At 37.3% G+C, this 26,680-nt stretch overlaps 1 protein-coding gene across 5 annotated transcripts in view; it reads left to right on the top strand.

Moving 5' to 3' along the window:
- RNF213 (ring finger protein 213) overlaps positions 1-26,680 on the top strand; it is a 115,867-nt gene that overhangs the window by 20,032 nt on the left and 69,155 nt on the right. For all 5 annotated transcript variants that reach the window (XR_011919379.1, XM_072400570.1, XM_072400572.1 and 2 more), the window contains 11 exons: positions 394-543; positions 696-785; positions 2,982-3,104; positions 4,989-5,175; positions 9,642-9,815; positions 9,913-10,059; positions 11,959-12,584; positions 20,777-20,942; positions 23,179-23,396; positions 24,733-24,873; positions 26,442-26,597. Coding sequence is in view for 4 of the 5 variants with exons in the window: in XM_072400570.1 (XP_072256671.1) it covers positions 394-543; positions 696-785; positions 2,982-3,104; positions 4,989-5,175; positions 9,642-9,815; positions 9,913-10,059; positions 11,959-12,584; positions 20,777-20,942; positions 23,179-23,396; positions 24,733-24,873; positions 26,442-26,597 (2,178 nt within the window). In the remaining variant the exon portion in view is untranslated. The remainder of the gene's footprint in view (positions 1-393; positions 544-695; positions 786-2,981; positions 3,105-4,988; positions 5,176-9,641; positions 9,816-9,912; positions 10,060-11,958; positions 12,585-20,776; positions 20,943-23,178; positions 23,397-24,732; positions 24,874-26,441; positions 26,598-26,680) is intronic.

Below are 26,680 nucleotides of genomic sequence, written 5' to 3'. Positions count from 1 at the left end.
ATGGACATCACCTGTTCTTTCTGCAATAAATTGTGGCTGCTTGATGTTGAGTTATTTCCTTAGTTGAATAGGCTGCAAAGTTCAGGGACTGTCCCAAACCTAATCCAACTGCTTGTTTAATTCCCTGGATTTATTCCCCCATAAACCTAAAGGTACAACTAGATTTTGGCACATGATAAATGCCCTTCAATATTACATTATATATTGTTGGTATGAGTCCAGAAACTTGGTAAATCTTTGCTTGAAGTAGGCTTCCTGGGATTTAGAGATATTGGACTAGATCCCAATGTTTTATCAATTTATTTTTTAAATATATTTGTATTCTGTTGTTTACTTTGTGTAGATATACTTGGCTTTGATTAACTATTCATTTTTGTTTTTTTTTTATCTTAGCAACATCAAACAGAGGAGGGGTCTGAATTTAAATCGCAAATGCCAGATCTGGAAAAAGTTTTGGAACAAGCATTGTTGTTGACAATAAAATACTTGGAGGATGTTTACGGGCATAAATTGTTAACTAAACGGTTTAATTTAGAACTCCAGGTAAATGTTTTTGTATATCCAAATATCCTTAGTAAGCAGTTATCAGCACATGTAGGTCATTACATATAGATTTGTTGCAATCATTTATTAATATGCAATTCATTTATTAATATGTTTTCCTAACTATTTAAAACATACTTCATTTGGTCTAGGCATGGCATCTTATCCTAAAAGCTGGTGAAAATGCAACTTCAAAATGGAAGGAAGCTTTACTCCCTGTATTAGTAAGGAAAATTAAACAGGTAAATTTAAATTTTAAATTGAATCTACCTACATTTAAACAAAACATTTTCATCACCTAATTTAGACACAGGGACATGATCACTGGGATTCTGCCTCTTTTTGCTATCTGCTTTTTGCAGATCTTTGCTGGTAGAAGGAGTCAGCAAAGAGCTGCACAGTTTCCCAAACCAATCACAGCAACCTGCCTCAGCACCCCTTTAAAGAGCCATTAACCAGAATGCAAGCAGTGTGTTAGCTCTTGGAATGAGTTATGAAAATATTAAAATGCATTTAGAATGCCCTAGGTAATTCTCACACGTGATCCTGAACCTCCATGATTGGAACAATTGAAATCTACTAATAGAAGGGGTGAGCCAAGGACAGAATTGCAGGACAGGAAAGGGCTGGATGATGCTGGACATCATTCAGCTTCTCTTGCACACAATTAGAAGGTCAATGTGTGCAGTGAAATCAGGGTAACCAATTTCAGTACAGGAGAGGAAACTGTTCATCTTTAAAAAAAATCCTATTTTTATACAAAAATTCTACAGTTGGCTCAGTTGCTTGCACTCTGGCCTTTGTAGCACAGACTTTGTGTGTTCTCCTTGTGTTTGTGTGGGTTTCCTCTGGATAATCAGATTTTCTCCCATATTCCAAAAACATGCACATATGTCAGGGGTGCCCATGCTTCTCTGGCTCGCGAGCTACTTTTTAAATGATAAAGTCAAAATGATCTACCAACAATAAAAATGCTAAACATATATTTATTTATATATATGTATATACCGAGTATGACACAGAAGTGACTGAAGCTAATGGGACATTGAATGGCAGAACATTGCACAGACATTGCACTACAAGACTATAGGGACAGGAAAGCTACAGTACACCTGTCATAGGAGAATAACGTGCTGCACAAGAAAAAGAACTGCTAACCAGCACTGCTTACCTCAGACTGCCCGACCACCCTCTCTGCCTCCCTCCCCACTCCCTACTGTTACACAGAGCCTTCTCACACAGAAAGAAATCTACAGCAACCCTATAGCCGTACAGCCAGGCTGCTGGTAAACAGCAGGGAGGGGTAAGGCAGGGCTCTGCGATCACTTTGGGTTGCCTTTGCAATCGACTAGTAGATTGCGATCAACGTTTTGGGTATCCCTGATATAGGTCAACTGGATTTCCCTGAACAATTGACCTTAGATTTTTAATGACTATGGTAGGGACATGGGATAATGAGCCCCTTTGAGGGACAGTGTCACGGCTTTCGACTTTGTAAAGCACTGTGTAATATGTTGGTGCTTTATAATACAAGTTGATAATAATTTTATTTAAAGTCAAATCCTCTTTCCTAGGGACACCCCCACCTTATTAAAATTGTGTATACATATTCTTTCTTAAGGTCTTCCTAGTCACATGATGTCAAAGATCCTCTTTTTACATTTTTCCTGTTTAAACAGCCTTACCAATGTTCTTTTCAGTACTTAGGCCCTCAGAGTACCCCCAGATGGTGTGTGCATTACTCCCTGAATTCAGTAGGTGGGCTAAATGATGCTTGGCATCAGCCGTGTGATCAGCAGTTATGTATTGCTGTAAAAGCTGCTTTTTTTTATTTTATTTAAGATTTTTAAAAAGGTTCGTCCCCAAATACAAAGTCATTTAAAGAGCCCTATACAGAATGTTTAAAGAAAAAGTAAAATAATGTATTTAAATAATTTTTAAAAAATAAGAATAGTGAATACATTATGTTTGTTTTGTTTTTGACACCTTACACATGTTTAGGCTGTTCTTTTAGGTTTATATTTGCTTTTAGAAAATTCATTTTTACATAGCTAAGTTAATGAGGTAAAGTTGTTCTGTCTTCGGTCATCTAAACATTTTGAATTCTTACATAATTTAATATTCTTTACAAATTATTTTACACTTCAATAACCAAGGTAATAGGTAATAGGTAATAATAGGTAAAAATAATCATTTTTTTCTTTCTCAGTGGTAAAAGGACTATGGTGCATTAGAAATTGCTGGAAAACAGATACCAGTGCAAACCAAGGATTATTGCACAATTTCACAGTGCAGAATTAAAATGTACCTAAATCCAATAACAATATTTCATTTCTTTTCTTCTCTATACCAAGAAGCTAGATTACTCCCATTGATTTTTAATTCATTGTAAATGAAATTGAAATTAAATTAAACCACCTTTTCTTTTTTGATCATAGGAAGAAGCAATTAATCAGATTTCTATTTATTGTAAAGAACAGAATACATTTAAAGAGCTTCACTCATCCATTCATAAATGCTTTGAAGATTGTGCCATTGAAGCAGTACATTTGGCTTGCCAGGTAATTCCTACTATAATATAAAGTTAAATCATACAAAGTTGTTTTTCTAAAAACAAAAAGTAGGGTTAGGTTTCAAGTTTTTGATTTATGACCTGCCCCTGCCCAGCAGAGTGTCATCTCTCAGCCCTACACAGGGAGAAGACAGACTATTCTTCCTTGGGGCCTTACAGCCTCAAATTAGGCAGATGTGTCTGGTTTAATAAGGAGAGAATGCAGCTAAATACTATCAAACAGCTATCCCTGGAAACATTTTAGGAGTGAAGTTCTGACAATTGCAATATCTTAATCTGTTTTCACATTACCATTTGTTTTTTCATACTTTTAGATTGTTGTTATTTTCTAGCAACTGTTCATATACCAAAAAGGCTGATCATTGTTTACTATTGAGATATAAATTCATTCATCCTAAATCAAAGTATTTTCCTTCTCTTATAAATAGTAAATGGTCTTGTGCTAGCAACCACTCTGCATACTGCAAAGGATAAATCAACTCCCAAAAATCAATAAATATTCAGACCTGGGGAGATAAAAATGTGTTCCAATATAGGAATACTTATAAGGATTATTTTTCCTAAATATAATATTAATTGAAGATTATTATGCCCATGTGGACTTCAATATCGGTTGAACCATTAGAACATTGGCAGTTAGAATTAGGAACACTTGAGAATCCGTTCACTTGGTCTTAGCTCCCATAATGTTTCTGCACACTTTGCTGCAAAATGCTCAAAAAATCAGGAAACATTAAACTTTACAGACATTGCAGGGGTTAAAAAGCAATGTAGAGTAGGTAATTATACCAGGATGATTTCACAGCGTGAGACTTACTGGATCTATGAATTAAAAACCCTGGTCCCCTACGGTTTAAACATTGAGCTTGATATAAAGGCCACGATTTATTAAAGTTCTCCAAGGCTGGAGAGAATACACTTTCATTAGTTAAACTGGGTAATCCATCAAATCTGGAAATGATTTCCTAAAAGTCATTAGCTATTTGCTAGCAAATCTTTTCAATCCTGGACCAGATCCATTCCAGGTTTGATGGATCACCCTGCTTCACTGATGAAAGTGTAAAACTTTAATAAATCTTGGAAAACTTTAATAAATCAGGGCCAAATAGTTTCATAGTTAAAGATTGACATGCGGATTGGGCTTAATAGGATTAATGGGAATGAATTCTAGGGTAAATGGAAACCACAGAAGGATATTTTCTCCCTTGAAGTTAAGTTTGTTTTTACTTATTGAAGTGTTCAATTGTTTTATTAGATACACTTTCTTAGAAGTGCATCCTATTAATATTATATTTAAGAAGAATGATCCCTATTAATTGACTGAGTGATTAGTGACATTAGAAGACTAGTTATATCAAGTGTTCCCATTTTGGAACATATTTTTAGCGCCACTGACCTGAATTTTTATTGATTTGTCTTGTCTTGGCACTAAAATACTGTATGTCTATATCTATATAGAAGCAAGTGGACATTTTTGACTCTGGTACTACAAAATGCTGCTTCAATCCTGAAAAGTCCTCTGCTTAAATCATTTTCTGCACAGATTTCAGCCAGAGATCAGTCTTGATCAGAGTAGTGTTTAGAGGCATGGGTGGCAGGAGAGTAAAAAATTCTAATTACAGAAGACGTTTTCATTTAAAGTTTGATATTGCTAAAATAAATGTGACTTAAAATGTGTTTCATTTTTTCAAAACCCTTATTTTATTTGTACGTAAACTTATTGTTAATATAGGAAACAGATAAATGGTATTCTTTACTGTTTAATAAATAGGCTGTTTATGGTTTTGTTGACTTACATTAGTAGAGGTAATTTGAGAACACATTTCTAACTAAACTCAACTTTGCTGAATATGTTTTTCCTTTTTTTGAAAAGTCTGAGACCAATATTCTTAGCAAGTTACATTTTTACAATCTGGAAAAGTTTGGCCGTTTGGTGTCAAGTGTTATAGAAAATTCTTGGCCAAGGGATAACCAAGGAAATTTCATCACACAAGACAGCGATAGGATTTTACAGCACTTGCTAACATGGCCTGATGCAACATATATTTTTAAACTTTATGGTAAGTAACATTGCTGCTATTATGAATGTATAAGTTAAAATTTAAATGCACAGTCATTTTTTTTTTCTACCTCCATTTGCATATATAATTTACTACACCCCCCAACTCATAGGATGTATACTTCTCTTGATGCATGATCTCCCTACATACTTAGGGTAAAAACTCCAATCATTAGTCAGCTACTGCACTATATATCCCTGTAGACTTTGTGTGGGAGATTATCCTATATATGTCTATGTAAAATTGATATTCAGGGGCGAGCAGCACAAAGAAGATTTTTTAAGGAGGGTTTAAACAATATGGATGGCATTGTTTTGAGATCAAGTGTACATTTAAAAGGGGAGTACTTTTTTACAAAATGAAATTCCTTTTGCTAGGGGTACCTAAAATCTTAAGTTTCTGAGAAAATCAGTGAACCAATCACACCAGCAGTAAATGTCACATCTGAGAGAATTCTTTACTTTTTCAGTATCCAGGTTACAGTACTGAATTTTATTTTTTGGACAATTTTTAACTTCAGTTTGTTCAACTTCAACTTGATATTGAGATTACATGTTTCAATACCATAAAAATGGGTTGTATAGAAATTATACTGTATTTATCGTACATTTTTTTTTATTATAAGGGCTGATGTCACCTGATAATTCAAATCAATATGGCCACATCCCTAACACAAGAAGAATATATATGGTTACCTGATAATTCAAATCAATATGGCCACATCCCTAACACAAGAAGAATATATATGGTTAATAACCAATCAATGGAACCTTTGAAGCCAATAAACAACATCTTTTGTACCATTCAACATAGCATTAAAAACTTTGTTTAATAAATATTGTTAAAAGATCAAGATCAAGAACATCTTAAAGATAAAAAACTATTTACAGACAATGTACATCAATAGAAATATTCCTAATGGAATACCCCTTATTTGGGTGTTCTAATTTTCTATGTGTTTTGGGGAACTAACTCCAATTTTACAAAAAACAGGAGGTCCTGGATGTAGATAACTGCACTAATATATCACCCAGCTTTACTGATGAAAGTGTATTCTTTACAGCCTTGGAGATCATTAATAATTTAGGTCCATAGAATTGTAAAAAGATATTGAACCAGTGACACATCTTAAGGAGGCAGCTTCCAACACCTAACAAATACAGCTCTCTCCTATGTAGCACACAACGCTGCAAATCACCTTAGCCAAGTCCATATTTTACCCTATCCTTTCAATCTCAAATTTCTTCAGATTACCTCCCAAATCAAACTCCCAGGAGATGAACCTCTCTCCCCTGTGCTGTCATTGTTTATCTGACACTTAAACTGTATGTAAACTTAAGAATTCTTTTAGTGTATGTTTAACATGCCATCTTACTGTATACAGGTTTCACAACCTTTTTGTTTTACAAATATGTTACAAAGTTTTATACCTGCAGATTCTGCTTATAACAGCACTTCCCATTACAGACTGACAATACAAAGACAATACTAATACACCTACCAAATAGACAGTCCAACTGGTAAATGAAGCCTGCACAACTGGCTTAAATTTTTTAAAAAAGTTTTTTGAAGTTGCATTACTGGCAGGATCTCAAGGTCAAAACTTTGCAACAAATTGAAAAATAAAATATCTGCTTAGGTAAATTAAAACACTGAGAAAACACCTTAGGATACATAGTAATCAGATCTGCACTCTTGAATCTTTAGTGCACGTTTTGGAACCTTATAACACATTCCATATCTAAAGGCTTACATAATTACAGTTATTCACTTTGAATCTAGAATGGTCCTTTTATCTTCATGGCAATTTTAAGGTACAAATTGAAGTGATCTTTAAATTAACTTGACCTGACCACATAAAATGCTGCCAGCCCCACACATCCTTACCCCAACACATAGCCCTCCTCTTTGTACTTGACAAATAACTCCTAACTGTTACTCTAATCTGTAAGGTTACAGAATCTTCTGCTGGGTCACCTGAAAAATAGAGAGATCTGGTCCGGTGCTTTATTAACCTTATTTTTTTTTACCTGCTGCTCGATGATATCAATGTTGTGCCATTATGAGTTATTTAGGGCTTTGACAGTGCTATTTTATTTGGAATCAAACTTCACTATTTCTATTCCAATATTTTATCATATATTATATTTTTTATTGAGAAAAATAATTTAACACAGAAGGAAAACCATAATGAAACAGATGTAATTCATCCATTGGTAACATACAGTGGTTGAAAGCCTCTGTTAATCTTCACAAGAGACAGCAAACCAAACCCAAATTTCATAACCAAACCCTGAATATTTGAAGGCTCCAGATTAGCACCAAAGTACATGTAGCAGTAATGACTATGAGAATGAGAAGGTAAGAGAGGGTTTCCAATAATTTAAAGCATGACCATCTTCAGTGTGGAGGCCCAGTTTGGGCAATGTAGATGAGGCAAGAAATGCTCAATTGCAACCATGGCCAACATGGAGAAAAACTAGAAGGGAAAATGCAACAAGTATTCAAAAGAAATCATCAAAGAGAAAAGGCAGGACCTCCAAAAGAAGGAGGAAAATGGACAGGAGCAGATAAAATTTAAAACCAACAGACAAAATGGGATCAGTTGGAATATCAGGATGTTTGTAGGAAACTTCACATGTGTGTCATTTAATATGCTACTTTATTTCTCGTTAACCATGGAGTATTTTAATCTAGATTTGACCTCTGTAAAGGTAGCCAGGGGGGATTGCCAGGCCTCAGCAATTATTAACTTTAATGCTAAGAAAACAAAAGTACATAGTTCTGAGGGATTGTAAGGGACATGACTGGGTAGTAAATTATGCATGGGGCTATCACTCCCCAGAGCAAAGAGTAGAGGAAATTGTGCACAAAAGCCAAAAACCAGAGTAGTTTGTGGCATGGCCCCCAAACATGGACATCACCAGGTATGGCACAGCCACAAAAGCAGGTATCCGGGTATGTGGGCAACATCTAATCTAGTGGGAGTCAACTACCAACGATACATACCCATGTATTCATTTTCTTGTGTGTAAATAATAATTTAACATGAGGAAACAGTTAACCAAATTGACTCCCTGTCCTCCCAGACTGTGCATGGGCCAAGGCTAATTCTCATCCCCACACATGGGACATAAAGGAATTTCAGCGAAGCTGCACTATTTCCTTTGTGTACACAGAGCTGAAAATGTGATTTAGTAAATTTGCTTTTCTTTTTACCATTAATATATATATATGTTTTAAATGGGGCTTTTTGCAACCTTTAATTTTGAATTTTTACACACTTTTTTCCCTTGTGCATGTTTTGTTATATTCTTCCTCATTTTCAAATAATGAAGGTGAACCTTCATTTTTACATTTTTGGAATGCCCTTTTTAAGAAGTAAGAGGTAATTGTCAGGCTTGGGGAGACATGGCCACTAGGGGGTGCTACAGCTTGCACAGAAATGGTGTGAGCCCTGAGAAGGGCCAAGGCGCCGAGTCTAAGCAGTAACCAGGTTTTCTCCAGAGCCTCTAGTGATGAGGATGTTGCATTGCTGGTTACTGCCAGGTTGCTGTTCTTGGGTACACCAGGGTGGGTAGGAAGATACATGGTACCAATTCACTAAGCAAAAGAATTGTCAAGGAAGGCCAGGGTCAAGGCAGGTAGCAAGCAAGAGAGGTCAGGTGATAAGCCAGGGGTCAAATACCAGGGATCCAGGAAATAGACTCCAGTGACACAGGGGCCACTGCAGACACAGGGAACACACAGAGACACTGGAAGCAACAGGAGGCACAGGTAACACAGGAACAACCACAAACAGAGAGGAACACTTGAACATAACAAGGAAACAGGCTGGGAAACAACAGACTGTACAACAAGGGGTTAACACAGGAGCTGCACAGGGGAAACACTGAATTAACCAACAGGTGTACAGGGATTGCTCAACAAAGCTAGAGGCTTGGCACTAGTGGAGACACATTGCGTGAACGCTGAGTGCTGTGTCTGAGCTATCTAAATAGCCCAGGATGATTAAGAGGCTTTTTCATGATTGGCTGGCAAGATGGGCAAAACTGATAAAACTTGGAAGAATAGGCACGCCCAGGGTCAGAACTGCCTGCAAGTGCAGGAGAGAGGTGCCTGCGCTTTAGTGAGCAAGAGGTAAGTGTGACAGTAGTCTTCTCAACCAGGCTTTAAGAGCAATAAAACTCCTTTGACACTAAGCTTTAAAGGTCATTTTAAATAACAGGCTGAATGAAAACTATTTCCTTATCATAATGACCTTTGTTTTTTGCAACTTTGAGGTATAAATGTTTTAGGAATAGCTTGGCTTGTACTAGGGCTGGATTTTTTTTACGTCCTAATGTTTCTAATGGTTTCTTCATGGCCCACCCTAAGTACTCTCTTAGGAAACAGCTTGCCTGCTTCTATCATGATGATATGATGAGTGAATAAACTGCTTTAACATTTGGCTTGTTTACTTTCAGGAACGGATACCCGAATAATATCACAGTTTGGAGATGACATCCAAGAACTGGTGGCTCTTTCAGAATCTGTGTTTTTGGAAACTGTAAGAAATGTCATGAATGGAGAGGTGCTTTTCAAAAATATGGAGATCATTTTAAAGCACGAGCAGCAGTTTGTATCAATTTGTAAACTGAGTAAGTCCTTTGATAGCACACAAAATAATTTATACATTACTCTAATAGCTTAAGGCTTAAGGCCTAATGGATCTCTGTTGACTGCTTTTCATTCCAGAAGCTGAAAAAAAGGAGAAAATCCTATTATATGAAATAAATCAAGTGTTGCAGTGGAGGAAACATGAATTAGACACATTACATACAGAGCGTGAATGGGTGGACAATCTTCTCAAAATGATCCAGAGTGTTGATCAGTACATACAAGGTATTCAGTCCTAATTATTTCTCTTTTTTACAGCATTTAAAAAAAAATACTCAATCTACATACATCTTCCCTTTTAGTGATTGGGAAAGATCCCGATGACGCTGTGCAAGTTTTTTTTTTTAGTCTGGGACTTTGAGCATCGGATTTATACATCTAGAGGATATGTGAAATGTATAACCCAGTATTACCCTTACCCTAGTTGTCAAACTCTTAGTTCGTCATGACTAAATTAGTGGTGGAGAAAGTCCTCTTTCCTACCTCATATTCGTTCTTCCTCATCACTTTGTCATTTAGTTGAGTTAAACTGTTCATGGTCTTGTGGTTTTTAGCATGCCAGGTGTGTCTGTCAGCCACTGCTTCTTGGAACTTTTGCATTGGCATATTCATGAATACTCAGGACCAGATTTGTTTTTTAATCTCCCCTAGCTTCATTGTGCCATTCCCTCCTCCCTAGATGTCTTGAAAGCAGGCTCTTAAAGCCTAAGTAAAATGAACAAAAAAACTTAACTTTTTGCAGATCCGTTGATCCATCCAAAGGTTTCCTGGATTGGGTCCGGCTTGTCCCAGTATCCTCCATTGCCCCAGAGTTGGGGAAGCGCCGGGCGCTGCCATCTTCTTTGGCCTTCTTCGTATGTTACCTGATCTCGCACTGCGCACGTGCACGATCAGGTGATGTAGATGGGGAAAAAACAGTGTCAAACTCACTAGGCATGCGCGGGATCGCCTCCTTGGATCCATGATGTACGTGTCCCAGGAGGCTTTGCTCTGCTTTGTCTACCCTTTTATGTAAGTTAAAAATTTTAGTTTAGGTCTGCTTTAATACTATGTTCAGACAGTTGGTGAAGTGTGGTGTGAATACTGCTTTCTCTTGCGAGTGAACGGAAAGACATTACATATCGCTTCTACCTGCAGCACACCAATAGATAACTAATAAGGGTGAAAAAGAGTGGCTCAGTACAAAGTATTGGTGCCCAATGTCAAATTTGCAGATGCAGGATCTTTAAGAACCAGCACTGCAGTCAGATGAGCTGAGTGGCTGCGGAGATACCAGCCACTGGGAGCCATGTGGGATTGTTTGATCCTACTTCAAGTCTGAACTTGCTGTAACTGCATTTTTAAAAAGAAATTGTCCAAATAACTGGACGTTATAGTAAAATTTAGACTGCAGAGGATAGAAAAGTCTACTGGTATGACCGGCAAGCAAATATGGGGGACACACAGTGCAGCCTGAGGGGGGGAAATTCCGAAATCAGGTCCCATGAATACTGTCCATCCATCAGAGCCTCTTCTCCTCATTTCTTTTTCAGTTTTTCCAGCATCAAGATTCTTCAATGAGTCATGTGGAGATATTATCCTGCCAAAGTATATTTGTTTTAAATCAAGGGTTAGTAATCCTTGTAAACAATGTAGGCCTATTTATTTAAATATTGACTTATTGGGTCAAGTGAGCTCACAATAATTTTTTCAACATTGTATATTAAAAGCATGCATTTTTCTCCACCATGCGTTACTACAGGAAATAACATAGTTTATGCCATCATAATCTTTTTAGTGAAGCCTCTACTGCCATAGCTTCCTCTCTGACATCAATGGGCTGTATGTCCACTGATCGTATCTTTCCCAATGGATTTCTTCCTACATTTCAGATTTGAAAACAAAAATGTAGGAGATGCCACTGTTGGCCTCTTTTAATTGTGCCAACCTCCTTGGCTGTTACCTGTACACGTAGATTCCTAACCTGCAAACTTTTTTTCCAGTGACAGCCTCTATGTAGAGAAACCAACATAGGAATCGGAGAAACAGTATCTTGCACCTTTTAAAGTCACTGCTTATTTTTTAAAGTGTATATTCTGTATAAGAGTACACCTTGATGTAATATAATATTTTTTTTTTTTCAAGTTGATGTTTCTAAAATCAAATTCAAGCATTCACAAGAATTGGGACAACAAAAGCTGATAAATATTTTACCAGTGAAGACACTTAATTCACCTAATAAATATACTAGACTTGAGTTGTCATATTATAAACTCGATGATCCTTCTATGACTATGGCTTCAAACTTGTACAAATTCCGGGACAGCCATGTCTTAACCACTTCTTGGGACAGTCAAGCCAGGCTTTTTTCTGAGAGTTCAAAAATGGAATCATCTGAAAGTGAGGAAAGTGAAGATGACAATGATCTGACATTTTCAGTGGAGGATATAGCCCAAAAACTCTTCAATCCCTGTTTTAAACAATGCAAAAAGGTTTATTGTGACCTCAAATCGGAAAATGTGACCTTTGAAGTTGTGGACAAGTTTTTTGCAGATTTTAAAAACAAATATGAGAAACTGAAAAAGGAGCTTACAATTTTACAAGGCATAGACGACACAGATAATGGAAGATGGATATCAGACCGTGTGAAGCAAATTGAACAGTATCATCAGCTTAATGTAATCTTTCGTTCTGCAGAGGTCATATCTGAAGTAAAAAGTTTATTTAATCTGCAAGGAGACTTCAAAACTTTAGAAATATTACTACAATTTGTAAGTACAAAATATTATATTTTTATTTACCAAGAGTGATGGTTTATAGTTAAATCAGTTTTCATGTAAAAATAATAAAATGATACAATTTACAGAGTTAAACAACAAAGTTGAATAAATAGAATAGAAGTTAACAGTAAAACAAAAATAAGGTAATTGGACATTAAGGAAAACAACATTCAGGATATCATGAAAAACATTAAATTCAAAACTGTACAAAAGATATTAGAGAATAGTAAATTAGCTGGGGACATAGAACCAGAGTAGAAAGGGTGAACCATAATGGATGCAGGGAATAAAAAAAGAGAACAACTAAAAGAAGGAGGTTGGTGGTAAATTAGTAGGCACTCTGTGTTTTGCTTTGGTGATAATGGGAAAGTCTGAGATTATTATTTTTAAACAGTGTTTATATAACGCCAACACGTACAGCAGCACTGTACATTAAATAGATGTTGCAAATGACAGACAGCATAGTTCTCCCCAGCCCCTTCTAGTGGGCAGAGCACCCATCTGCCATGCCTCCCCTACTAGGCTCTCATCCGCATCTTTAATCATCTGAAGAGACTGATTCATTTTCAGCTGTCCATTTCAGAGGATTTGGGCTGCTAAGAGGTGGGTTGGGGGAGAACAGTCATATTATGTTGCCCTGTCCGTTTCTCTTCTTTGAACCTCAGTTTTCCCACTTGAACTTACATTTTCAGTTTCCTCCACCTCCCCATTCCAGAGGAATTGGGGTTCAAAGAACAAAAGCAGAAAGGGTAGCATAATATTACAGTTATAGTTTTGTGAAAGATTGGTATGAGTTTAATCTCCAATAAAAATCTCCTTGCTATATAAGTGGCTTTGGGGGTCCCTAAATTCACAGTTAAAACAATAACCCTAATGTTTAACCTTCACAAGTTTTTAAACTTGTTACCCCCATATCTTGAAATTCTCTAAAGAAATTTTCTAGTAGCTATGAGGGTCCCCTGTGTACCCTGAAACTTTTCAAGTCATTAAGTTACAGGAGATACCTTTAGGAGACATGAAGGTTTATTCACAATGAATTGTTACGCTGCAGTATGACAAGCAGCCTTTACACACTGTGCTGCTGATGACGTCATTGTATAAGCACACTCAGGTGAATAAGTTTCACAGTTGTTTTTTCTTTATAAAATATGGGCAGTGATGAGAGGGGGACACTGGCTGTCTTGCCCCCTTCTTGCTATCACATGAACGATGCTCTTAAAACATCACCACATTTTAACATTTTAATAAGGGTTACTAACCCCCTTTTATATATAAGAAAAATGTGTTTTTTTCATTTTGAGGGGGGGGCAAACCCCTCCCCTTCTGTCTTTACTGCCATGGTAATAAGGACTGAAAGGTAAATCTGCAGCCTCCTGGGATATTTGTGTCATATATCCCAGGTGGTTGTGGGTTGCAGCTTGCCATCACCTGGCTGAAAAATATTTCTGAGGAGAACACTGGACAGATATAGGCAGTGACACAGGAGGAGGAAAGGACCCCACCCATAAGAGTTTGCAATCTATAGTGGGTAAGTATTGGGGGTTTTAGGAGACCTTCGGGAAGACACATTTCAAAAGATGGGTTTTGGGTGCTTTTTTAGATGAGCAGAAAGTAGGAGCAAGCTGAATAGGAAGAGGAAGACCATTGCAGAGAGTCAGGCAGCCTCAGAAAAGTCTTGGAGCTGTGCATGTGATGAGGTTATAGAGAGAGGAAGTCATTAGAAGGTCATACGAGTAGTGAAGAGAATGGCTAAGGGTGTATTTTTCAGATCAGAAAGGTAAGTGGGACAAGAACTTTGGGGGGTTTTGAAGGCAAAGCACAGGAGCTTGAATTTGACTCTAAGGTGAAATTGAAGCCAGTGAAAAGAACTACAAAAAGAGGTAGCAGAAGAGGAGTGGTGGGAAGGATGGATAAGTCTGGCTGCAGCATTCATAATAGACTGTAGAGGGGAGAGTTGGGTTAGTGGAACACCAGAGAGGAGGAGGTTACAGTCTAGATGAGAGCTGCACACAGGTAGGGGTGGATTTTGGAGATGTTGCATAGGTGAAAGTGACAGGACCTGGAAATGTTCAGAATATAGGGGGTAAAGGAAAGGCAGGTTTGAAGGTGTCACCAAGACAACGTGTTTGATGGGAGGGACGAATAACAGTGGTATTAACAGTTAGAAATTTGTCAGGGGGAGGTTTGAAATTTGAGGGGAGAAAATGATAAGTTCTGTTTTATCCAGGTTGAGTTTCAGAAATCTTATCTAGGACTGAGGGAGACAAGTCACGGGTGAACAGATAGATTTGAGTGTCATCAGCATACAGATGGTATTGTAAACCAAAAGGAGGATATGAGACTACCGGGTGAGAAAGTGAACAGAGAAAAGAGAACCTGTCCAAGGATTGACCCTTGGACAGCAGGGAGGAGAGTAGGAGAGGAGGAATTACCCTTTAAAGAAATATGTAAATGATAGTGTAAGTATTTTGAGGGACTTTTAAGGCAAACAGTCAACCAGATCTCACCTATATCATAAATATAATAAAAACACGAATTTATTCAAATTTACAATAAAAAAACTTTTTGTAAAAACATTACATGAGTTTTGATGACTCCACAATATTTGGTATGGATACATAGGCATGTTAATTGTTACAACGCGTTTCACGGTCTGCTTTATCAGAAACAAATCACCTAAAACAGCATAATAATTACAATTATACACAATATAATTCAATGTTATACATAAAAAAATACATAAAGGGTTTTTTACTTACATTCACTGTTTAGGTTATGTGGCTCACTGGTGGAAAGTGCATAAATGTATATGGCGGTTCTTAATGAAATTGTTCGATCTGCTAACAAGGATCACAGCATGGATGGAGGGGAGAGCTTAACGATATATAAAAGTAATATTAATGACATTTCATACTTGTTTTAATCTATATTACACCAAGTATTTTATAACCAAATATAAACTCATTAACCTACTATATTGAGTAAACCCTATACCTGTGTCTAAAACATTAGCATTCTTATTATAATGCTAATATTAGCCAGACCAATCAAGGAATCATCTAATTAGATTCAGGCTGTCAGTGAATTCCTTCCTTCTTTCCAAAGCCCTATATTTAACATCCATAATTTTAAGATAATAGAAACATACAGATTTGTCTTAGTTCTGAAATATTTTTTTGCCCGGATTGTCCAGAAGGTAAAATATCCTTATTACAACTCCCTTTCTCCCCAGAGTAGTTAAGGCTTGTATAATTACCATTCAGCACTTCACCTCAAAATGAATAAGGGTAGAGGATAGATTTTCCTTGATGTTCACAAAAGTTATGCAGTTGGTGAGAAAAGGTTGCCCCAATTTTTTAAAAGATAAAATATCCTTATTAACACCCCCCTCCTCCCCAGGGAGTAATCAAACTTATACACTCTGAATTTTACCATCTCACCTCAGGGTGGATAGAGATAATTCTCCCCTGTTGAGAGTCCTAGTCAAATATTGTAGCTTCGGTGTGGAAAGTTTCAGTCCCCAGTCCTCCCCACTTCTGGACATCTGTTTCCTGCGTTGGATTTAACCCATGTGGGTGTGTATAAACAACTCCACATGGGTTCTAAAGCAGTGCATCTGCGAGCGTGCATAGGAAAGGCCTAATCCAATCAGACCAGGGGCGTGTAGATGGGCGGCTTATTCTGAATAGATTGGCAGCGGCTCTCGCAATAGAACATACCCTTTAAATAAAGTTAATGTAGGAAGCTAACCAAAAGATAGTAGTGTCACTGATACCAGTGGAGTTCATTATTTGGATTAGAAAGGGGTGATCAACAGTGTCAAAAGCAGAGAAAAGATCTAGGAGGTAAGAAAAGGTTGCCTTGTGAATTGGCTCTGATGAGCTCATTTGCCACTTTAGTAAGGGCTCCTTCGGTGCAATGGGCAGCTTAAGCCAGACTAAAGTGGGTCAAGGAGAAAGTAGCAATCAAAATATTTGGAAACATTTGGGAAAAGGGAGACAGGTCGATAACTAGAAGGTAGGGAGGGGTCTAGTGAGGGTCTCTTCATGATAGGGAGAATAATAGAATGTTTAAAAGTGGAGGGGTGGATACCTATAGAAAGGGAGAGTAAAAGGGAGAGAGTAGACAACAATAGCAATGAGGTGTGGGGGGTGGAAAACACAGAACAAATGCACTTTAAATTAGGTGAAAATTAGAGTGGGCAGGGTAGGAAAGACTATGTATGCACTGTTGGGGGAGTCAATGAGACCCACACCGCCACCTACTCTGTTGCCAGGTCTGGGGTTATGTGTAAAGTGCAGGCCTTCATGGGTGAGTGCGGAGACTGAGGAGGAAAGCTAAGTTTCAGTGAGAGCCAGGAAGATTTAGAGAGGTCAAGGTTGAGGCTGGAGATTAGTTTATTGCTTGGCATTCTATAGACCGCCAGAGAGAGGGGGTACGAATTTTTGAGTTGGGTTAATAGGAATGAGGTTAAGAGGAGGCAGTATCTTGCTGAAAGGGTAGGGATGACAGAGGCTGTGGGGTAGACCAGGATTGGGTGAGATGTCCCCAGCAGGTAGCAGTAGAGATAACGGGTGTAGGAGTACAGACAGAGAAGGCAGGATAGTGAGGGAGCAGACAGACAAGGAGTTAACTGGGAAGGAGGAGAGAGATTAGAACCTGCAGAGTATAGGGGGAATGAGACATTGAAACAAATATTGGTAATAGTACATCACAGGAGTACATTAAACAATATGGCAAACTGAAAGCCATGTGAGCGGCACCTGTAGTATGGGTTCTGGTAAGCTTGGTGAGTTCCAGGTGTGGGATAGGATGTATCAAAGTCACGGTGGAAAGGCAGTTCAGGATGACAGCAGCATAGGTTGTGTTGGAGTTCAGGTGCATAGATGATGATGGTTCACTTAAAAAGGCATGGGAGGGAAGTTGCAGAGTGTAGTGGTATATCCAATTCTGTTTCAATTCCTGCTTCATTTTCCTGGATTTATTCTCTAAGCATGGATAATCTTTGGCACATGACCGTGCCTGATGTTTGAATAGTAGTGGACCCTAAATATGGCTGGACTGGTGCAAGTAACAAGGAATTTGGGACTTCAGTTGAACCTGGGTAGGGGAGGGATTAGCAGGGCAATGTGCAGTTAGCTGGAACAAAGGGATATGGAAAAGTTAATTACCAAATAAAAATTTGTCCAATGACTCCATCTAAAATGCAGGACATACCATACAAAGTCAGGTGCAAATTGTAGTGGAACACAAATGGATATGCAGAGTTTATATGGCAGCCGCAATGCAGGACATACCAAACACAGATGCAAATTGTAGTTTAACACAAATGGATTGATAGGGTTGATATAGCAGGTAGAATGCAGGAGCTCACTACAGATAAAGATCAGTCTTTATAACATGTCGGGACCCCTTGAAATCACTTCAATCAGGTCTTCAAGGAACCCCTTATCTAAATACTATATCCACAACTCAGAGTAAATTAGTGGGGTGGTAATAGAAACAATGCCTGATATCTGTTATTATCTTGTATTTATATAGCGCCGGCATATTACACAGCGCTTTACAAACTCCATAATCATGTCATTAGCTGTCCCTCAAATGGGCTCACAATCTAAAATCCTTACCATAGTCATATGGTATTATGACAGTCTAAAGCCATTTTTATGGGAAAGTCAATAAGCTATATGTTTTTGGAATGTGGGAGGAAACTGGAGTACCCACAGGAAACCCAGGCAAAGAGGGGGGAACATGCATACTCCATGCAGATAGTATCCTGGCCGAGATTCGAACCTGGTACCTAGTGCTGCCTAGCGAGCCAGCGTGCTACAAACTGCTCATTAATCAAGGAACCCTAGCAACTTCTGGATGAACCCTGGTTGAGAAGCTCTGGAATTAAGCCAATATAACAGCCATTGCAGCCCAAATAGCTAATGTGGGTTCTGGTGTTGTAGGGGAACTTCATCAGAGCAAGTTTTTGTTACAATCTAAATATAAAAATTGTGTATGCATGTTAAGATGGCACAAACTTAGCATTGTATCAGTAAATATTGCAGAGTTTGCTGTTGGCATAGACCTGTTCCCGCAACAAGATTTCCTAAAAAGAGCAGCCGAAGTTACACACTCCGATTTGTCTCTAGTCATAGATCATCTTCTGCTGTACCAGCAAAAAGGAGAATTTATTTAAATCTCTCTTTTTTAGTGTACACTTACATGCATAGTTTTTATCTGCATTTTTAAACTGGTGAACATTAAAGTGTCCTTTAAACAATGGCTACAGATTAAGGTGGTATGCTATGCTTTTCTGTAAAAAAAATAATTAAAACAATAATTTGTCAACACAAGCATTATTGGATGTAATGTGGAAAAATACGTACAAGAAAACTATTCTCAAAGGGATTTTTCATAACTGTCTACCAGTTTTTGACATTGACTATATGAAATATTTGAGCACTTATCCATGCAAAAAAAATTGTGTGAACCACCCATCCCAAATCCCTCAATACTTTGAAGAGATTCAAATGGGGGCTTTGACCATGCCATTCCATAAACCTCCATAAACCATTTCTTCTTTTTAACTATTCCTTAGTGGATTTGCTAGTCTACTTTAAATCATTATTCTGTTGAAAGATTCAGTTTAATGTTACCCTCGTTATTAGAAGAGATGCCCTTACAATCTTATGAAGCACACTTTGATATTATTTGGAATTTATAGTTGACTTGATGACTGCAAGCTGCCCAGGCTCTAAAGCAGCAAAGCAATCTCAAACCATAGTTTCCACATTTTCACCACCATTCTTCAAAGATATGAGCTTCTTCCCAAACTTCTCAACCCATACTATTGTTTTACCAGTCTACAGCACATTAAAGTTCTAGAAGTCCCAGTTTTTGCCTGTATTCTTACTCTAATGTTCTTTTTGAACAGCAAAGGCTCGTTCCTGGTACACCACATATGTAGGTGACATAGAGGCATACTCTTATAAATAGTATATGCATGCACTTTGAGACCAGCTGGTTTAATTTCCACTTTTTAAACATTAAACAATCTATTCCTGGGCTGCCTTTGCTGAGTCAGCTAGCCTTGGGCATTTTAGCAGTCCTTTAAATCTGCCACTTTTTCCTTACAGTGAAATGATTGATTTCAAATAAATTGGTAATCTTTTTAACCCTTTGTCAGACTTATAGCATCCATATTCTTCATTCTCAGGGTTTTAGAAGATTTTTTAATCTTGATATGATGATGCCACACTATTAGCAAAGAAAACTCCAAATCCAGGATATCTGAGGTGTAAATTAGACATTATAGGGAGGATTTATTAGTTGCAACCTAAGTTTTTGATTTCATGGGTTAAAAAGTCATCGTAAATTTAGGAGTGTGTACTTTTCTCCTTTTCAAAATGTTTTAATCTGTATTATAGGTATGAATTTACCATGGTAATTTACCTGCTATTGTTTCAAGTATGCCATCTTTATCTGAAGCCACTATTTTTGGAGATCTTAAGTTAAAAAATGTTGAACAAAATCACCTTAATGAGGTGTGCTTTTCTTACATTACTAGATTTATTGCCCACAGAGCTGTTGGTCATTAAAAATTCTGTGTGCCTAAGGTCGAGTGTCCATGTGTTTTTTAAATGCTCAATAAATGTTTTGCAGAGCTGCAATTATCTATAGCACTTATGTGATATCCTACACATTTTCAAATCATTTGGAAGCAGAGACTTTTAAAAGCTAGCTGAGGTGTTTCCTCAGCTAAAACTGGCAGATGCTTGTAATGTGATGTTTGCAACAGATGAAAAAAATAGGTTTAGAGAAGTTTGTATGAATGAAAATGTATTGCATTCCAATCTTTGCATACTTTTAGAGTACCGGATACAAAACTTGCAGTCCACAAAGGTTACAATACTGAAATTCTGTAGACACATGGGGCTCTATTTATAAAAATCAAACATTCCCTGGTGGGAACTTTCTAAGGCCATGTGTTTTAATAGCAATAATTGGTTCTCACCAGGGAATGTTTGAGGGAATGTCAGATTCCCTGTTTTATAAATCGAGCCCATAGGAGCTGGAGGATTATTTAACCTAGTGACATCCACTATTTTCTGAAATATATGATCAGGTGAAGTTGGAAAACAAAAGGTTTTATATTAAGGTATATTAAGTTTATATTACATTTTGTCTTGTAGGCTGATGACTTTGAGAACTATAAGCAAAAGCCTCTATCTTGTATTAGTACAGAAGTAGTAAAAACCAAAGAAATACTGTCGGAGATGAATGAAAATCACACTGCGTGTCTTAAGGAAGTCTTGAAAAGACAGGCATTTTTGCACTGGGTTAAAGAAGCATTAAGAGGTATGTCTAACACATACATGTTCTCCCCCATACCTAATGTATAATGGTTATTAATATTATTAATAAACAGGATTTATATAGCGCCAACAAATTACGCAGCACTGTATAATAAATAGGTGCAATGTTTTCATTTGATTAACAACTGCAAAAAATGTGTTCCTAAATTCTGTTTACTTGGTTATCGTTGTGCATTAGTTTGTTAACTGTATACTAAAAGTCAGAAACCCACTGACAGGGTCACCCTTCTGCCCTCCTCTTCTGTAACCAAGTTCTCAAGTGTTTGATTGACATGATTAAGCATTGCAATAAAGTCTTACTTGACAGTATTGCTGGCATTAACTTTGTTATACTGTGTTTTGATGTGCAGGAGATGAGGAAAAACTAAAATTAAGAAAGAATACCCAATCTCCATGCTTGTGATGGGTAGTTGTACTAAGAGAAATTTTTAAAATAGAGGAACAGAATAAAGTTGTTTATATGATTTTATGAAATGGTTGTATAAAAAGGGTATTTATTTTCCAAAACCTGGGCCTTTTTGTTTAAAATGGAACTGCAGGATGAAAGGTAAATCCTTGTGCCCCACCCACCTTCCATGGTATCCAGTATAAGGATTGAATGCTCCTTTTGTCCAGAGGTATATAAATAAACAAATGGTTCTGCATTGTAATATAAGATCATTAAGTACCTGCCTACATCGAGGAATGGCAGAGACCAGGAGAAAATCTCAGTTGTTAGGTGAGGAAAAATGTAAGTTTTGCTGTTTATTCTTTATTTATGTAATAGAAGGAATGGGAAAAAAACATTCAATGTATCCAACCCTAAATGTTGCAAATAGCAAACATCATTTCAATGAGACTTTAGATTGGCACTACAAATAGATTTAAAATATTCACAAGATTTTTTTTATTTAACAAGCATTTTAAAATATAACAAAATAAACCAAAGTAAACAGGACAACACAATCCTAAAACCTTAGTATAGGTTGGCCAATAAATTGATGAAGTCTCTATGGTGCAAACATCCATCGATATCCAATCAATGCATTTCACAGTCTTTAATGTCACTGCTTTGCCAGGACCAATATTTATATAATCTAAATATATATGCATAAAAATTATTATTAAAAATTCATATTGCTTATGTCATTACAATTTTTTTTTATCTGTTTGAAAGTTGTTGCCAGTTACTATTTTTAGCTGCTTTGATTTCCTATTTTTGCAACTAGGGAAGGAACCCTAGGGCGGCTAGAAAGCTGCAATTTATATTGCCATAGTTGGGTGGTCAAACACTGAACAGAAAAAGGGCCCCCCAGGCTGGAATGTGATACAGTAAGTCACAATGTCCAACATCAGGCTGACAGGTAGATGTTCCCCAACAACTGTATCTGGTGGACCATCTCAGTTTACAATAACCTTAGGTAAAAGTGAGCTGTGGCCAGTGCAGTGCCCTTGAATCTGAAGCAACACATGCCCTGAGCAGTCTTGAGATCTGGTGAGGTTGTAGCGATATGTCCATAACATTGTGAGATAGCCGAGAGATAGTCCAAAGAGAGTTTCAATATATTATGTTGTAAGTGAACCCATGAAAACTAATTATGGGGAACATAAAAATCAAAGGCCAGCCCAAATTAACATCCACAGCAGGACCCTATATCTAAGAAAGAAGACACAGGATGAGTACAATCAAAGTCTCTGGGGTAGATAATCCTGGAGCCAGCTATAAGTGAAGCTAAGCTAAACTTATTCCTGTTTATTCATATACTATCCTGACAAAAAAACAGGATGAAGACCAGACAAAGATGTCGTCACAAAAAGCAAGGGTAGGTCAGCTAAGTTCAGTTAAAACAAATACACAAAAATAGAAATCAGCAACTAAAAATAGTAACTGGCAAAAACTTTCAAACTGATGAATAAAAATAGTCATAGTAGTAATAGTATGGTAAAGTGGTAATGATTTGCATGAACTTTCCCTGACTAACATAGTTTAGGATAAGCATTACAGGCTACTTCTGTAGTGCTGTCTTATGTGGCATGAGTTGTACAAATATCCTTCATGCTGATTAGGAGTTTGACAGGTGAACAGACATTTACCCTGAAATGGAATCAAATATCAGCTAGTCAAATATTTGATGCTTATCCTCAATAACAATATCCCCAATAACATTGTGGTTAGGGGTGTGGCTGGAAAAAAAATTAAAGTTTATTCATTTTTTAAATGATTATAATTTCTCATGTAGATATCAATGAGCTAAAAGTGTTTGTTGACCTGGCCTCAATTTCCGCTGGAGAGAATGATATGGATGTAGATCGTGTTGCCTGCTTCCATGATGCAGTGTTGGGGTATTCACCATTACTCTATGACCTGAAGCCTGAATTTGGGTTTGACAGCTTCATGCAGAATCTGAAGAAATTATGGAAAGCCCTAAAAAGTGACCCCAAACTTCCAGAAAAGTTGGTAAGTTAGCTGAGCATATCTCATCACATTACAATGAAAGAATAGTTTTGTCAATGTTCCTTTGATTTATCCATAATAGAGATAAACCGGATTCAAATAACATTACATTAACATTTTAATATGTTATTTAAAATATTTTTCAGTCATACTGTATATGCACAGACAGGCTGCAATATTTTTATGGTAAACAGGTGTGCTTTACTTCTGTTTCTGAAAATGTAAGTCTGTGAAATTGCTGACCCACTAAATACACTGCACTTCTTGTGTGACCATCTTATTTCAGCATCTAATCTGTCATTATTGATTATCCAAAAACTCTCTACATTTATTACTGTAACAAAAATTGAAAAACAGCAAGCACGATGTAAAATGTAAAAGTTACATAAAAAGATACTGTGCTTCCTATTCTTCCATTTAGACCCAATGACCATGTTGAAGACTTCTAGGGACAAAGCAGGCCCAGTGTGGGCATTTGTCGCTGTGTGTAAGGAAGACAGTGAGGTTCATGTTATGTTTTCCAGTTCTCTGTCCGTTGGGACAGCACTAGAAGATGAGCAGAGGATCCTTGGTAAAGGAAAGTGTGTGCACGCACAGGCGGTTGGCCTGCTGGTGGTGCATGTCATCATTAGGTGACGTTCTGTTGGTGACCATTGTCCTTCTGTCAGCCGGGGTCTACTACAGGCAGCAGTGGGCTTTCTCCCTATCTCATCCTGGCAACAAAGATATGACTTCAGACACCAAGGCGGCTGACAATAGTATATAGCCTCCGAACTGGTATTTGAGAATCTACTGGCAGGGGATTTTCTCTTTGCATCTATCAGCACAGGCATTGTCGTTTACATCTCCTACCATGAGTTATTACCTGATAACTTATTTTCCTTGAGTCTTTCAGGACAGTGAACCCTTTGTTACATACGCAAAATGTATCTTGTTTAACCATCTTGCTATGAACTGATGCGGGTGGCTCATAGTAATCTTGTAAACCCCTCATTCCTTGTGCTTCCTCTGTTAGTGGGCAAAGCCATCTGTCATGTGAACCCAACTTACCACTTTGAAGATGTCACTGCCCCTCACATGGCAGTGTTTGGGCCTATGAATTAGCTGTTCACTTTCCAGCACTGTTCCAGCACTTATATAGGGAAGTCACAAGCTCTTAACTTTTCGGAAGCCCTTTCCTTCAGAACAAGCACAGATCAGAGAGAATGATGGGACAAAGTTCAATTGTCAAAGTTAAAGTGTCAATTAAATACTTTTTTGTAAGGTTAGCTGTTTTTCTCTGTTTGTTTTTATTCATCAACATTTCTTGCATGATATATTCTTTTTATATTATTTTTAGAGAGACTCTGCTCGTCATCTTGAATGGCTGAAGACTGTAAAAGAAAGCCATGGCTCAGTGGAACTGTCATCTCTGTCCCTGGCAACAACAATTAACAAAAATGGGATCTATGTCATCAGAGCACCCAAGGAGCAAAAGAAGGTAATTCCTGTAATTAAAGTTATTTAGATCCATTAGTAAACTAGGTAAATTAGCAGAAAAAAAGGTGCTGGGAAGTGGGATAGTTTCTATAATAAACAAAAATTTGCCTTAAAGTGACTCTATCACCAGAAGGTTACTTTTAAAATAAAGCCAGCCCTGGAAAAAGATACTCATTCATACTAACTTTTCTGGCTATATAAATACTGGTTATCTGTCAAAAACTTTGAACTGATGAAAAAAAAAGTCCTGCCTAGTAACAGATACCAGCAGAGTTTCTTTCTGATTTACCTTTGGTACGCACAAAACCCCCTACTGTGACCCATTTGATTTAGGACATCTTCACACTAGTGGTTTTACCACTTAAAACTTCATCGAAAAAAAGTTAGTCTGTTCTACACGCATTTTCCGGGGTGCAGTTTGCTGCCCCAATGATTTGAATTGGAACCGTTTTTCACCAGTTATGCATGTGTTTGGAACATTTGTGTGTAAGCAGTTTCAATTTTAATAAAGTGGAAATAATGCCCCCCTCTTGCAAAAGCATTTGCAAATGCCTGAAAAACCCTAGCTGTCACCACCTGTTACCAGTCCCAGGTACAAAGTGAATGCCAGCAGGTACCAGAAGTGGTAAACGCTGCTATTTTTTTACCACTGGTCTAAACATGCACTTTCTCTATCTTTGTTACTATGAGTTCTACTTTACTGAATAGTGGCATTTACTGCTCCCAGGAGCCTACTGACATCTGCTAGGTGCCTTGGTGAGGTAAACATTGCTTTTTTTTATTACCATTCTGAACATACCCTTACTCCTGCATTGTTACTATGGGCTTTACTTTCCTGAATGGTCATCCCTCCCTCTGGTGCTTAGACCCTGTCCAAATGGGATGTCCTAGTGGCTTTTGAATTATTGTCAATAAACAGGGAGTATTAGTTTAAACTGGAATAATGAAAGTCAGTACCTAAGTAAAACTAAATAACAGACAGCAGGTGTTTGTCTAACACCAGTAATACCAATTATCCTTTTTTAAAATTCCAGCTTTGATTGATGCTGGACTATAAAAATCAATTGGACCTGCAGACCAAATATCTAATTGACCTTATTCCTAACATGTCGTTAGAGCATGGAAGAAATCCACAACCTTTTGAACTCTTTGAATTTTGTTGAGCATATGTATTTATGCCATTAGAGATGGCATAAGAGATTATCTGTGGATGAAATTTAGTAACGAAATTAGATTTTTACTGTTCTGATTAATGATTACTCCTATTAGTGGCTTGTCTACAGCATGTGCAGGCATCATAAATTTGAGATTTTCATCGCTTTTATTAGAAAAAAATATTTCTAGTTCAACATAGTAGTACTTTCTAAAGAAAACTGTTTTTCTTTTGTGAATTAAGCCTTGGTAGCTGGAAGTTATATCCATATAGAAAGCAGCACATAGGTTATAAACAACATCCACTGGACCCCTTATTAAATCCAGACAGAAAGAGCTTCCTCTTGCTTGATATGATTTATTTACGTATTTAAAATCCTTTTGGAGGTGTCCTTAATCCATTTTATATCCCCACAGATTACACCTGACAGTGTTTTACACCTGATTCTGCCAGAAAATGGGGAGAACAACCGCTGTTACACACTTGAGGAGCTGAAGGAATTGCTCAACAAACTTATGCTTATGTCAGGCAAGGGAGAACAAGGCAACTTGGAGGTTGACAAGTTTTCAGAGGTAAAAATAATTGGAAATTATATTGGTTGGGTAAAAATATGTCATGCACAGAAACATGTAACACATAAACCTAACTTTTTTTT

Source organism: Pyxicephalus adspersus, chromosome 2, assembly GCF_032062135.1.
Source record: "Pyxicephalus adspersus chromosome 2, UCB_Pads_2.0, whole genome shotgun sequence".
Taxonomy (NCBI): Eukaryota; Metazoa; Chordata; class Amphibia; order Anura; family Pyxicephalidae; genus Pyxicephalus; species Pyxicephalus adspersus.
Note: the sequence above shows the minus strand (reverse complement) of the source record. Positions and strands in the feature narration are given on the sequence as shown.